The 15,327-nt window shown below is 34.8% G+C and overlaps 1 protein-coding gene across 1 annotated transcript in view; it reads left to right on the forward strand.

Moving 5' to 3' along the window:
- The first annotated feature begins 2,291 nt into the window (after window positions 1-2,291).
- Copb1 (COPI coat complex subunit beta 1) overlaps window positions 2,292-15,327 on the forward strand; it is a 39,179-nt gene continuing 26,143 nt past the window's right edge. The window contains 6 exon segments of the mRNA XM_047518382.1: window positions 2,292-2,452; window positions 3,145-3,293; window positions 7,848-8,077; window positions 8,499-8,668; window positions 10,441-10,555; window positions 12,675-12,767. Coding sequence (XP_047374338.1) covers window positions 3,203-3,293; window positions 7,848-8,077; window positions 8,499-8,668; window positions 10,441-10,555; window positions 12,675-12,767 — 699 coding nt within the window. The 5' untranslated portion in view covers window positions 2,292-2,452; window positions 3,145-3,202.

Here is a 15,327-nt window from a genome sequence, read left to right on the forward strand (position 1 = left end):
TGTGTGTTGAATAATGACAACCCATAAGAGTCCTAATGTCTTATAAGTCTTACCACTTTGATATAAAGATAACAGTTTACTTGGAATTTATTAATCTTCTATTATGTGCAGCTCTTAAGAACCAGCATGGTTAAAGGCCACAAATTAGATTACAGGATTCAGGTTCTAATCCTACATATTAGTGTTTGACAATTACATGATTTGGGGCAAATCTCATTGTTAGGTCTTTATTTCCTAGACTTCTAAATGCTTATGATTCTTAATATATAGAAAGGGCTTTGCATTCAAATTGGTCATAATTTTTAAAGTATTCAAATTATATAATTACATGATACAGTAAAAAGATCCAAAATTGCATTTTGTAACAAGTAGAGAAGAATTGGTGAGGTCATAAATTGTCTTTACATCTGTTCAAGAAGTTCTACATTTAAGAATATGTAACTAGATACTACCAATGACACTTAGGTGCAAACTAAAATGCCTTCATTTCATGTTTTCATAGTTTCCTTAACTCAGGGTCATGATAAACCCTGAAGTTTAACAACCCCTGGGATAACTCAAGTGCTGTGGTTAGTCCCACACCATATGGTCCTAAAGTCTATCTTTATACCTTGTTTAGCCTAATTTTACTCTTCGGTAAGTCAAGTAGGCTTGGAAACCAGATAACTGCATTTGCAAAGATTCCATGGAAAATGCACAGAAAAGAAACTGTTGAACGCACATCTTGGATTGATCTTGGGGAATTTCCTGAGTAAGAGCAAGTCAGGAAAGATTACATTGTGTAATTCCACTTAAATAACATCATTGAAATGATAAGACATTGGTAGTGGTTTCCAGGGGTTAAAGGAAGGTGGCTGTGACTAAATGACTAGAGGACGGCATGAGGAATCCTTGCAATGGAACAATTGTGTATCATATATATATATATTATATTAGTATTAGTAATATATATATATATTAGTAGATGGACACAGAACTGTTATTTTACTTATTTTTATGTGGTGCTGAGAATCAGACCCAGTGCCTCACACACACCAGGCAAGTGCTCTACCACCTAGCTACAATCCCAGCCCCAGTAGTTCTGTTGACTGCTAGTGATCATACAAATCACCTGTCTAGAACTAGACATAAGTAAGTGAAACTGGAGAAATCTGAATAAGGATGGGTGAATTGTATCTTAGTTTCCTGAATTTTATAGCATACTATAAATATGTCAGGTATTACTATTGGGAGAAACTGGACGAAGAGTATATGGGATCTCCATGTTCATTTCACTGCAGTTATTTCTTTTTTTTTAGTTGTTCAGTTATTGTGTTTATATACAGTGCTGAGATAAAAAGCTTTTTGAAAATGAGTGCATAGAGCTGAAGAAATAACTCGTTTTGGAGAGCACCCGCGGTGGAATCCCCAGCACCTTAGAGGGGTGAAAAATAAAATGAGTACACTGGAGGAGGGCATTCTTCAAGTGCTGTAGACATGTGATCTTTATATTTTGGGAGCTTGAATTTTTTGTTTAATGGTTTAAAAATCAAATCTCAAAATAGCTGGAGTCTATGTAGATGAGATTCTATTTGTGTTATATCGCCCCAAATGAGGTGACCCTATTAACAGCCACAGGTTGGTCAGACCTTTTCTTTGTTTTTTTCCTAGTGGGGAGCAGGGAGTGAATTCTGGGACCTCAAATGGGCAAAACCTAAGGTGCTGACTGTAGCGTTAATCTTTGGAGATAGGTAAAATACTTAAGAGGGACTGTCTCCCTTTATTCGTTTTTTAAAAATTTAATCTACTGGGTACTCAAAAAGGATAACGAAGTCATTACTAAATAGCAGAAATTACACCAATGCAATTCCAGCTCAACTGCAAAGAAGATTCAGACTACTGGAGATGTTAGGAACAGAAATGGGTCTTTATATTATCTAATGACTTAACTTAAAGAACTGAAATTACTTTCCCAATGGTAAGTAGTTACTTTTCCAGTTTATTAGTAGGAGACCAAGAAAAGGGACTCCAGCTCCCAGTCCTGGGTTCCTCCACCGGATACAGTACGGAAGAATTACATGCCCTCTCTCCAAGCGCTTCCTCCCTTCGGTTTGCGTCCCTGGAAAAATAATAATTTCCGAGTAACTATGAAATGACCACAAGGCTTAGATCTGCGCTTGGCTTACGGGAAACTTTTCATAAATACGTATTTCCACTCTTCTTTGCGGTCTAAACCAACCATGGACGAAAAAGAAGGGGAAAAAAAACCGGACATGCTTGCAGCGCGCAACTGCAGGACCAAGAAAGCATGTCCTCTCTGCGTCGCCGTAGAAGCTAGGTGGCTGCGGCTACGGACGTCTCCCCACCCACTTCCACGTCAGCCAAGGACTCTGTGGAGCTTTCACTGCTGCCGCTGTTTGGAGCCGGGGTAGAAGGTCCAGCGGTTGCTTTAACCGCTGCCCCTCGGAGCCAGGTAGCGGGCCACGAGCCCCCGGTCGCGGAGGCGTGGTGGGCTGTACAGAGTCGAAAGAACTGGTTCTGTAGCAGGGAGACGCGGAGCCGGAGCTACTAGGCCGCCGGCGTCGGGGCCTGGCAAAGGGGAACGGTGGGGGTGGGCCTGGAAGCTCTGGGCTGGTCGCCCTGTCGGGGCCTGCTTACTGGCTAGGGGTCTTCGCTCTCTCTAGACCCCGGCTTCGCGCTTTGAAATCCGGGCCTGCTTGAGTGGAGGAAGGGAAGGAGCTAGTGGGTGGGGCGAGGTCGGGGTGGGGGTGCAGCGCTCAGGGTGAGCGACCCACTGCGGATCGCAGCAAACGCTCCGAAGTTTTGACAGTATTTATGCATAGGATCTCTTACTTGAGCAGTTTTGGGAGAAATGACTGTTCTGTAACAGAGTGGGGTTGGGGGATTATCACTGTTTTGTACATTTCCAACCCTGGGCCCGGGAAAGGTATGAGATAGAGATTTTAAACCTTAGGCTGAGGCTGACAGGTGGGTTTTTTATTAGAATTTACTTTTATGACAATGCAATATAATAGGTTGATTCTCCCCTTGTAAGATTTTAAGACTCAAGGGCCAAACTGAATGAACTTTATATAAGAATGATTATTCATTTGTGGGATTAAAAAAAAAGACAACTTGTAATGATATCACTATTTATTTTTCTAGATTTTCTGGCATCTACATCGCTAAAATCTTGTATTGGGGGTTATCATAACCAGAAACCATGACGGCTGCTGAGAACGTGTGCTATACTTTAATTAACGTGCCAATGGATTCAGAACCACCATCTGAAATTAGCTTAAAAAATGATCTAGGTAAACTTCTATAAAGTTTAAGTTAAACTTGAATTTTTAACAGATATAAACAAATTTGCACATTAACGGGGTACTATGTGATGTTTTGATACCTGTTAACATTGCATAATGTTTAAATCAGTTTAAATGAATCACAGACATTAATTATTTAAGGTGAAAACATTTCAAATCCTTTCATCTAGCTTTTTAAAAAATACATTACTGGGGGCTTGGGGATGTGGCTCAGTGAGACTGGAGGTTCAATCCCCAGCATTGCAATCAGTCAATAAAATATACAGTACATAATTGTTGTCTGTAGTCACCCTACTGTGCAGTAGCATGCCTGAACCTCTTGCTGCTATAAGGTAGTACCCACTGATCAACTTTTCCCAGCCCCTGGGAACCAGCTTTCTACTCTCAACTTTGTAAACTCTGATAATATTTTGAGAATGAAATGAAAAAGAAAAACTCATTTATATTTCATGATCCTTCATAATTAGAAATGCTTAATTTTCATCTGAATATTTTTTCTTAGAATGTCTTCAATAGATCTTATGAAAAATGAAAACTTGTTACCTTTAGACTTTCAATATTGGTTTATGGAACTAGAATAACATCTCAGTTCATCTTAGGCAAGCTAAAGAAATGTAATCATCTAAAAAAAGAAATATAATCGATCACCTAATTGTTAGATATTCTTCAAAATAAAGTAATTGTTTCTGCATTTTAATGTGTTATATTTAAATGTAGCTGACAATTCTTAGGTATCAGGTTGAAAATGTGGGGTGGAATATCACTTTGTTCAGTTAACTTACTTAGCTTATAAAATCAAAAAGAACTTTATTCTTTGGGTTTCTGTTCCAACAAATGAAGTCAACACTGGAATAAACATGTATTTTCCCTAAAAGTTTAAGCTTTTCATTTTGAAAGTTTTTTTGCAAGAAGAAAACAAGAACTTTATTTCTGAATTTTAAAATTGTATATTGTCTCTACTTTTAAAGTGCATACTTACATAAGTGATTCTGTCAAGGAAAAAAAAAAAAAAACTTTTCCCCCACAGTGCTGGGGATAAAATTCCAGGCCTTACACATGTTAGGCAAGCACTCTTATCACTGAGTTATATTCCTAGCACACCCCCCCCCTTTTTTTCCCCAAAGTAATGCTTCTTATTTAATTGAACTATTAAGAAAAACTATAAATTAAACTGATAGTTTTAAACACAGCTGAGTGAAAATTATACTTCAAATATTGTTAAGTATCTTTTAGAAGGCAGTTTTAATGAGACAATATTTCGCTTACCTGTTCCCACCTCTTAATTAGCATTAATGGAATACCTCCTGATCTTATGTTACTTAGTATTAGATGCCTGTTGAAGTCTATTTTTACTTTTTATTTTTATTTTTTGTCAGTACTGGGATCCAACCCTCTTGCATGCCAGGCAAGTGCTTTACCACTAAGTTCTACCCTCTGCCTGAAGAGGTTTATTTTCAGAGAAGGGAAAAACAAACTCGCTTTTATGGCATTTAGCTGATACTATTAGATACAAAGCCATGTAAATTTTCCTTTTTCCCCCATATTCACATAAGATAGTTGAATGGAATACAAATTAATAAATATACTTTTATTACTATTTTTTCATAATAAAAGTTTTTTATTATTAGATCCCCCAAATGCTTACAACTATAACTGGAAGGGTAAAGAACTGACTCATAATTGGAATATTACCCTTGTCTTAATTGCAGTTGCTTTAACTGTCTTCTAACAATACTTAAATAAATAGTCTCTAATTTTGTGTATATTTTTGCCTTTAAGAAAAGTTGAGGGCTGGGATATAGCTCAGTGGGTAGAGTGCTTGCACCCTGGGTTCAATCCCCAGCACCACAAAAAAAAAAAAAAGAAGAAGAAGAAGTTGAGAAAAAAGAACTAGTTTCTAATTTTGAGTAATAACTTCTTTGTTTGGTTAAATATTGTGTTACTCCCACAATTTACCATTTTTTTTCCCTTTAGTCACTGAATCTGAACTCAGATAACTGTACATTCCCCAAAATAGGAAGTGCTTAGTATATTATTGTGAATTGAATTGATAGTTGAAATTTTCCATGTGTTTTATAGTGTTCATAGAGAGCAAAAGTTCTAGAAATTGTGAAGATATGGAAAGAAACACATATCCTTCTTTCACCTTGATTTGGATTGTTGGAATAAATGAAAATTGAGATGGAGGTTTTTGTTTTGTTTTGTTTGTTTTTGTTTCAGGGCTGAGGACCAAACTCAGGGCCTTGTGTGTGCTAGGCAAGCATTCTGCCACTGAGCTTAAATCCCCAACCCCTGGGGTGGAGGTTTTTAAAATATAAATGGCACAGATTTTTTTTACAAGTTTACTGTTAAACTTACTTTAAAAAATTTTTTTAAGTATTGTTACAAGTGGAGTTTAGCCTACTAAATTACATTTAGGAATTTTCTGCTTTGCGAAAAATAAAAATACTAGAGCAAAAGAAGCCATCAAGATTATAGTGTTACAATTTTATGACTTTTGAATTTTGTGTACTTAATGTTATGAAACAGGATATGAAAAAAAATTTTTTTAAATCAGGGGTATTTGGAGCAAAGAGGAAAAAACTATTTACACCTAGTGAATACAACTTTAGCCACTTAGAACTTTACCTGATTAGTCCAAATATCTGAGGGTATTCTCTATTCTGCAATATGTGAAAAATATCATACTAACCTAGTAATAATAGTCTTTAACAGCTTAGAAAAGTCTAAATTCATTTTTTTTTTCTGGAGTTTAAGCCCTTCCTGTAACCCTACCAAGTGGTCTTATATAGTCTCTTTCTCTTTGGCAATAGGAAGTCTTTAATAGACACTTGACTTTAGTTGTTAGAAATTTATTTCTCACCAGGCATGGTGGTACATGCCTATAATACAAGCAACTCTGGAGTCTAAGGCAGGAGAATTGCAAGTTCAAGGCCACCCTGGGCAATTTAGCAAAACTGGGTAGTTGGACCTCAGTGATAGAGCACCCCTGGGTACCTAGTACCTCAAAATAAAGAAAGAAAGAAAAGAAAAAAAGATTTATTTCTCATATTTTGGCCCAAATCTGCTTCCTGGTAACTTCGACTTGTTTCTTTCTTTGTTTTTTGTGGTACTAGGGATTGAACCCAGGGCATTTAACCATGGGGCCACATCCCCAGACCTCACCCCCCCCCCCCTTGTTTTTTTTTTAAAGAGACAGGGTCTCACTGAGTTGCTGAGGCTGGTTTTGAACTCAGTTCTCCTGCCTTAGCTTCCCAAGATGCTGGGATTACCGGCATGTGCCACCACGCCCAGCTCCACCAGTTTCTTCTAATTATTTTCTTCATGAGAGCTTTAGGATTATTGAAGTCTCACTCAACATTCTTCTTTATCATCTCTCCCACATATTTATTTATTTATTATGATCTAGACAAGTGTAGGACTGGAAATGTAACTCAGTAGTAGAGTGCTTACCTACCGTGTATAAGGCTCTGGGTTCAGTCCCCAGGACCCCTCCAAAAAAGTATAGTATACAACTGTAGTAGCAATGTGTTTGTTTTGTATTTCTTACTTTGAATTTTGAATTGAAGAGATTTTTAGTACCATAAACTTTTTAGCATGTAATGATAATAATGTGAAGTTATAGATTATTTTGCATAGAGTACTTTGTATTCTACAGTTTTTAGCTAAAGTTAACAGTAAAAATATTTTATCTAAAATACCCTTAATTCTAAACAGTGATTACTAATATGGAACATTTTAATTCTCTTCTAGTTTTTCAGATGGTATCTTGAGAGTCTAAAATTGTGTCGTCTGTAGAAACATGATAGGATTGGAATTATTTACTCTGTTCTCAGCCTTAATTTTGAGTATTCAGTAACTCTCCTCCTAATATTTATAACAGGTCACCATGTCCCCCCACTTCCCATAATAGTGGTTGTAACTTTGAGAAAATGCACACAAAATGAGCTGCTTTAAATTCAGAAGCATATATCTTAACATCTGTTTATGTATTGAAAAGTAGTTACATGTATGTTTGAAACACACCAGGTAACCAAGTAGATTCATGAACTCTTATGTTAACTCAGTTGATAGGGCCTAGAAATCTAATCCACTGTCTTCACATTATATGTAAAGAATCCGCAGTTTAGAGATAAATGAATTGTGCAGAAGTACATAGCTCGTTTGTGGTAGGGCCAAGTAGAGAAAACTTGTCACTTGAATTTGTGCCTTTATTACCATTGCAGATAATAAAGTATGTTTTATTTTGTTAATTTGTTTTTAAAATTATCCAGGAAGCCTGGCACAGTGGCGGATGCCTGATATGCCAGCAACTCTGGGGGCTGAGGCAGGAAAATCACAAATTCAAAACCAGCCTCAGCAACTTAGGGAGGCCGTAAGCAGCTTAGTGAGACCTTGTCTCAAAATCAAAAATAAGGACTGAGGATCCTTGAATAAACTGGGTTCAATTCCCGGTACCAAAAAAAAAAAAAAAAAAAAATTACCCACAGAATTTTCTTTTGAAATAATTGTGCTTTTTTTTTTTTTTTTTTAATGACTCAGAAAAAGGAGATGTGAAGTCAAAGACTGAAGCTTTAAAGAAAGTAATCATCATGATTCTTAATGGTGAAAAGCTTCCTGGACTTCTGATGACCATCATTCGTTTTGTGCTGCCTCTTCAGGATCACACCATCAAAAAATTACTACTGGTATTTTGGGAAATTGTTCCTAAAACAACTCCAGATGGAAGACTTTTGCATGAAATGATTCTCGTATGTGATGCATACAGAAAGGTAAGCCAAACCATATTTATTTCTGAATATTGCTTTGATTTTAAATAATTGTAAAATTAGTGGAATGGGCCTCATTGGTTTTTAAAATTAAATCTTCGATAAGATGTAAGCTGTGGATATTTGGAATGGAAGTTATGAAGTGTTACAAAAAGTTTTCTTGTTTACTGTTTTTGACATTTTCTATGCAGTTTATGTATATGTGTTATTAGTTGAAAGTTGTAAAATGTATGTATATATCTGTGTGTATATACATATGTAAAAATCACTCTAATCAAAAGGAATCTGATAGAAATTGTCTGATAAAATAGGTCTTTTTCCTTAAACTTACTTCGACTGTTTCCTTTGAAAAATTTTACTATTAAAATTAATTTTTGTAAAAAAGCTGAAACTCAGCATTTCATTTTTTAAATTTTTGTGCCAGGATCTTCAACATCCTAATGAGTTTATTCGAGGATCTACTCTACGTTTTCTTTGCAAACTGAAGGAAGCAGAATTGCTGGAACCTTTAATGCCAGCTATCCGTGCTTGTTTGGAACATCGACACAGCTATGTTAGAAGGAATGCTGTTTTAGCCATCTATACTATCTATAGGTAAATAAAGATACTTCTTTGTCTTGGTTCTGTGACAACCTTTTAGCTTTTCAGACTGGAGTTTCCGAAGTGGTTACTTAAAGGCTATATGTATTGACCAGCAAAATATTTTTTCCTTATTAAGTTTGGCATTGGAAAGTCAAAAAGAAGTGGCAACACTTGGCCCTAGTTTCTGCCTGACAACAATCTGCTGAAATTGAATGATGCTGGCTCCACTTTAAAAAGATTATAGTGTAGCTCAGTGGTAGAGCTCTCACCTAACGTGAATGAGACCCTGAGTTCATTCCTCAGTACCAACAAAAAGAATTAAAAAGTTAAATTAAAAAAAAGTCAACAAATTTATACACTTTAAGCCAGTACCTGTCATTCTCAATTGTATTACTTTGGTCCACTTTTCATTGAAATATATTTGCTTATCCCCTAAATACTTTAAGCTTTGAGTTGTTCACCATATCACCCACCCCCTACTGAGGATCAAATCCAGGACTTCTTGCATGCTAGGCAAGTACTCTACCACTCGGCTACCTCTTCAGCCACCACCACCTGCCTTTTTTTTTTAACTTCATTTTGAGACAGGGTCTCACTAAGTTTCCAGGGCTGGCCTACTTGCCTCCCAGCCCAGCTCGAGTTTTTGACCTTGTTTTAGACTTCTCTTTTTGTGGATGTGGATCTTACCTTTTTACCCTTAGAGGCTTTGATGAGGGAACTTTTTTAATGAGAAGGGCTGCAATTCTTAACTGATTCCTATTGTTAGAAGGCTGAAGTATTTGAACTTTTTTTTAGAAACAATTGAAAGAAGTTGTTAGATGAGGCTGCAGTGCTTGGTTTTTATAATCAATTGGTGTCAATTTATTTAGAATTAGAATATAATTTTATAAACATCTTTGTACTTCAGTATCTTACTTGACTTGAAATATAATTTCACAGGTACCATAATGTTATAGTAGACTTCATCTGTTAAGAAAAGTGGTATTCTGATTAATAACAATTTAATTCTTTGAATGTCAACATACAAACCATACAAAGTTCAGGATTTAAATTACAGGGCACACAAAATAATGACATTTATAAGAATATTGGAAATTTGAACAGTGACTGGCTTTATGATGGTATTAAGGAATTCTTAATTTTTATAAGTATGATAATGAAATTATAATTAGCTTTAAATTTTAGAGAAACATACCAATGTTATTTACAGAAAAAACAATAAATTGGGATTTTTTTCAGAATAACATAGAAGGAGAGGTAGACAGGGATATAGGTAAAATAAAACTTGCTGAGAATTAATTGTTGAAACTACGTGGCATTTTTATTAATCTAGTGTTTATCATTCCTTGTACTACAATACTTTTAAAATTTCTAAAATAAGACGTTAGTTAGTAAATAAGTAAATACAGTGCACAACCAATAAAATTCAAGATAATTTTTTTTCTCTCGTAAGAATTACGAGAGGATTATTCCTTCATTAAGAAAAAGTTTTAACTTTCTTAGTATGTATTCCTGAAGTATATGACAGATAATTATTAGAGTTATCAGTCAAACAAATGTATGTCAAATAAATCAACTCTTTCTATATTGAACTAGAAAACAAAATTTGATAACTTCATGAATGAAGGTATGACCTTATGATTTCTTCCCCTACTTCTAATTGATTTTAAAAAGCAGAAGAATCAATAGTGTTATAAAGTTTAACTTTAATTTTGTTATTATCCAGAAAGTTACTAAAATAGTAAAGCACGTTTTTAATAAATATATCACTGTTTTATTTAAAGAAATTTTGAACATCTTATTCCTGATGCTCCTGAATTGATACATGACTTTCTGGTGAATGAGAAGGATGCAAGTTGCAAAAGGAATGCATTTATGATGCTAATTCATGCAGATCAGGTGAATACTAAAAAATACTTCTATGACTGTATTTAAATGAGAATAAAAGTGTTATGTAGTCCTGATCATGTTTTCAGTTAGTAATTTTGTTTCTATTGTCTGTGATTTGAGTGTTCCCATATTTTTTAGATTTTTGATGTAATTTATATAGTTTATATGATTTCTTAACCCTCTGAGCTATATCCCCAACCCTATTAATTTTATTTTGAGAAAGGGTCTCACTAATTTGCTAAGGGTCTTGCTAGGTTGCAGAGACTGGACTTATACTTGCAATCCTTCTGCCTCAGCCTTCCAAGTAACTGGAATTATTAGCATGTGCCTCTGTGCCTAAGTCATATTTATTTTTTTTAGAAAATAAAGAGACATTTCAAAAAAAAAAAAAAAAAAAGAGGCATTTCCTAACAGTCACTTCATAGTTTTGGGTCATGGGGGAAGGTTGGTGCTGGGGATTAAACCCAAGACCTTACACAGCTAAACATGTACTCTGTGTTTGAGCTATGCCACCAACCCCATTTAATAGATTTTCTAGATTGAAGTTGTTATAGCTGTATTCTGTGGCACACTACTCTAGGACTTCTTTGCTTATTTTTCCTTATATAATCTAAAAATGTTTAATAGAAAAACAGAAGTTAGTTTGTATAGGTCCACCCTTAGCCACGTCTGTGGAAATAAGATGGCCTTTATTAGGCTCTACTAGTTTGATAAGAAGAGACCAATTCCATATCCAGCTCTGCTTGGGGTTAAAATATGTGGATCTGCTTTTGGTTAGCAGTGATTCTGCATCTGCTGGTGGCATCTAATTTGGAAACTTTGATACCCAGTATTGATTATCAAAATGTGGGAAATAATATGAAGACTGAAAAATACGGAGTCTGTCCATTTCCTCTGAAATCTATATACTGTCATTTTCCCCTCAGATCTTCCATTGTTTTTTTTTTCCCATTTATTTTCTGTGATAAAATACATATAACATAAAATTTACCATCTTAACCATTTTTAACTGTGCAGTTTAGTGGTATTAAATACATTCATGATGTTGTGCAGCCATTATCACCATCCATCTCCATAACTTTTTTCATCTTGTGAGACTGAAACTCTGTATCCATTAAACAATAACTCCTATTCTCATTTCTCCCTGCCCCTAATAACCACCATTCTACTTTCTGGGCTCTGTGATTTTTTTTTCCTATTCTAAGTACCTCATATAAATGGAATCATTTAATGTGTCCTTCTGTGACTGACTTATTTCACTTAGCATAATGTCTTCAGAGTTCATCCATGTTTTAGCATGTGTCAGAATTTCCTTCCTTTTTAAGGCCAAATAGTATTCCACTCTTAAGTATATACCAAAACTGCTGGATTATACGGCAATTCTTTTAATTTTTTGAGGAACAACCATACTGTTTTTCATGGCCATTGTAACACTTTATATTCCAACTAGCTGTACAAAATGGTTTCAGTTTCTCCATATCTTTGCCAGCACTTACTATTTTCAGTTGTTTGATGGGTATGAGGTGATACTAGGTACTATCATTTAATCTTCCTAAACAAAATTATGAGAAAGCTACTTATATGACCACAATATTTTGTTCTCTTATAGAATTGGTTTTACTAATCTATACTTTTTTTTTATATTGTTTAACTACATACATAATAAAGGGCATAATCAAAACTACTTCAATTAAATTTATTGATATTTTTCCTGGAGAGTTATTGTTGAGGCCCTAGTTCCCCAAATCACAGTATATATAAGGATCTACATGAAATTTTTCTAGATCTCGGTAATAAGAATACTATGTTTGTAAGTAGCTAGTTTGTTTTGATTGCGTGAATACACTGACTCAGGTAATGAGTAGTATTTTTCTCTTTGGTTTAGCTGCAAAAAAATTCAGACCCTCGATTTGTGGCCTGTTTCTAGAAAAATGTATTTGACTTTCTGTTTTATATTTTATGTTAACTTCTTACTTGGTTTCTTCATTTTTTTTCCCAATTAATTTTTCTATGCCCTGATTTCTTCATTTATTTTATATTTAAGCATAATATGTGTATTTTTAGAAGTTGCATTAAATAATTGTATCAAATGAGGTAGGGTATGATAAATATATTCTTATTTCTTTAGGATCGCGCTTTGGATTACCTAAGTACGTGTATTGATCAAGTTCAAACATTTGGAGACATTCTACAGTTGGTTATTGTTGAGCTAATTTATAAGGTAAGAATAATAATTTATGATGAGTAAATAAGCTCAACATTTTAAATCAAAACTAAATAGCCTCTTTCTGGGCACTATTAATTGCTAGGAAAATATGTTGTAATAATAGCTATGCACAGCATGCACATGAAAGTCATTTTTTTTTTCCTGTTGGTTTATTGTATTTTTCAAATATGTGCTTCCATCCTTTCTATACCTTGGTAAGGGATTCTATAAAAATTCATGACTTGAGTTAGTAGAGATGAGAAGAAATCATTGTGTCCAACCACTGAATAGCTTTGGAATAAAATTCAAGATTTTTCTTGAATATACACCAGACTACTTTGGATATCTAAAAAGCTCCCCCCGTCCTAGGAAAAAAAAGCCATAAATGTTTTTTATGCTCCTTGTTTATGAAAGAGAATAGAGAAACTTTAAGTGCAGACATACCTCTTTTATTGTGTTTTGCAGATACTGTGTTTTTTAGCATTTAAAGGTTTATGGCAGCCCTGTGTTGAGCAAGTCTATCAGCATTATTTTTCCAACAATATGTATTCTATGTCTCTCACATTTTGGTAATTCTTGCAGTATTTCACACTTTTTCATTTTATCTGTTACAATGATCTGAGATCTTTGATATTAATATTATAATTATTTTGGGGCACAGTGAACCACACCCAGATAAATTACAGACTTAATTGATAAATGTTATGTATGTTTTAAGGGCTTTATCAACCAGCCCTTCTGCCACCTCTTTCCCTCTCTTGGACCTCCCTAATCCCTGAGATAATGATATTGAAATTAGGCCAGTTAATAATCTTACAGTGGCCTCTAAGTTTTCACATGCAAGAAATAATAACATCTCTCATTATAAATAAAACTAGAAATGATTAAGCTTAGTACTGTGGTTTGGATATAGTTTGCATGTGTTTCCAAAGTTCACATATTAGGGAAGGCTCAGACCATAGAGTGGTGGAACCTTTAAGAGAGAGAGCTAGTAGGAGATTACTGGGGTCACTGCCCTTAGAAAGAGTTAAGATAATTCTAACAGGACATTGAATTAGTTCTCCCACAAGGGTTATAAAAAGAGTAAACCTGGCCTCTCTTGAAAGCCTAATCGAGAGCAAAGTCCTAACTCTAATTCTGTAAAGGTTGAGAGAGGAAGGGAGCTTCAGAAGAAAAATTTGAAACTAGCAAAAGTTTCTTCATAAGGTTTAAGAAAAGAAACTTTCTCCATAATGTAGAAATATAAGGTGAAGCAGCAAGTGCTGATAAAGAAGTTGTAGCAAGTTACCCAGAAAAATCTAACTAAGATTAATTGATGAAGTTAACTGCACTAAACAACTAATTTTCTGTGTAGATGAAACAGCCTTATTTCAGAAGAAGATATCATTTAGGACTTTCATATTAAAGAGGTAGAGTCAATGCCTGGCCAGAGAGGTCAGACTAACTCTCTTATTAGGGGCTTTAAGTGGAAGCCAGTGCTCATGTACTATTCTGAAAATCCTAAGGCCCTTGAGAATTATACTAAATCTGCTCTCCCTGTGCTCTAAAAATGAAACAGCAAAACCTGAGTGATAATACATCTGTTTACAGCATGGTTTACTGAATATTTTAAGACTGGTCCTCAGAAGAAATGATTTCTATCAAAATATCACTGTTTATTGACAGTGTACCTGGTCTTCCAACAACTTGACTGGGAATGTATAATTAGATTAATGTTGTTTTCATCCCTTCCAACACAGCATCCATTTTGCAGTCTGTGGATCAAGGCATATTAAGTTTTTTTTATTTCAATATTTATTCTTTAACAAAAACATTTCATAAGACTATAGCTATAGCTACCATAGACAGTGATTCTTCTAATGGTTCTAGGCAAAGTGAAAGGATCATTAAAAACCCTTGTGGTTCATGGGAGGAGGTCAAAATAACAACATTAATAGATGGATGACTTTGAGGGATTCAAGACTTAAATTGGAGGAAGTAACTTCAGATGTGGCCTGAAAATGTGGCCAGATTCCTAAAGTCTCATGATAAAACTTTAATGGATGAAGAGTTGCTTCATATGAATGAGCAAAGAAAATTTTCTTGAGATAGAATGTACTCCTGGTAAAATTACTGTGAACATTGTTGAAATGAGAACAGGAGTTTAAAATATTACATAAACTTTGTTAGTGAAGTGGCAACAGGGTTTCAGAGGATTGACTCTTAATTTTGAATGAAGTTCTACTGTGCTATCAAACAGCATCACATGCTACAGAGAAAGCTTTTATGAAAGAAAGAGTCAATTGATGTGGTAGACTTCACTGTTGTCTTGTTCTAAGAAATTGCCACAGCCACCCAACCTTTAACAATCAGCCCTGATCAACTAGTCAGCAGCCATCAACATTGAGGCAAAACCCTTCCAGCAAAATGATTATGACTTGTTGAAGGCTCAGATAATCATTAGCATTTTTTAGCAATAAAATATATTTTAAACAAGGTAAGCATTGTTTTTTAGACATTATTATTACACACTGCATTACTATGATAAAAATACCAAGAAAAATCAACTTAAAGGAAGAAAGGTTTATTTGGGCTC

This window comes from Sciurus carolinensis, chromosome 11 (assembly GCF_902686445.1).
Source record: "Sciurus carolinensis chromosome 11, mSciCar1.2, whole genome shotgun sequence".
Taxonomy (NCBI): Eukaryota; Metazoa; Chordata; class Mammalia; order Rodentia; family Sciuridae; genus Sciurus; species Sciurus carolinensis.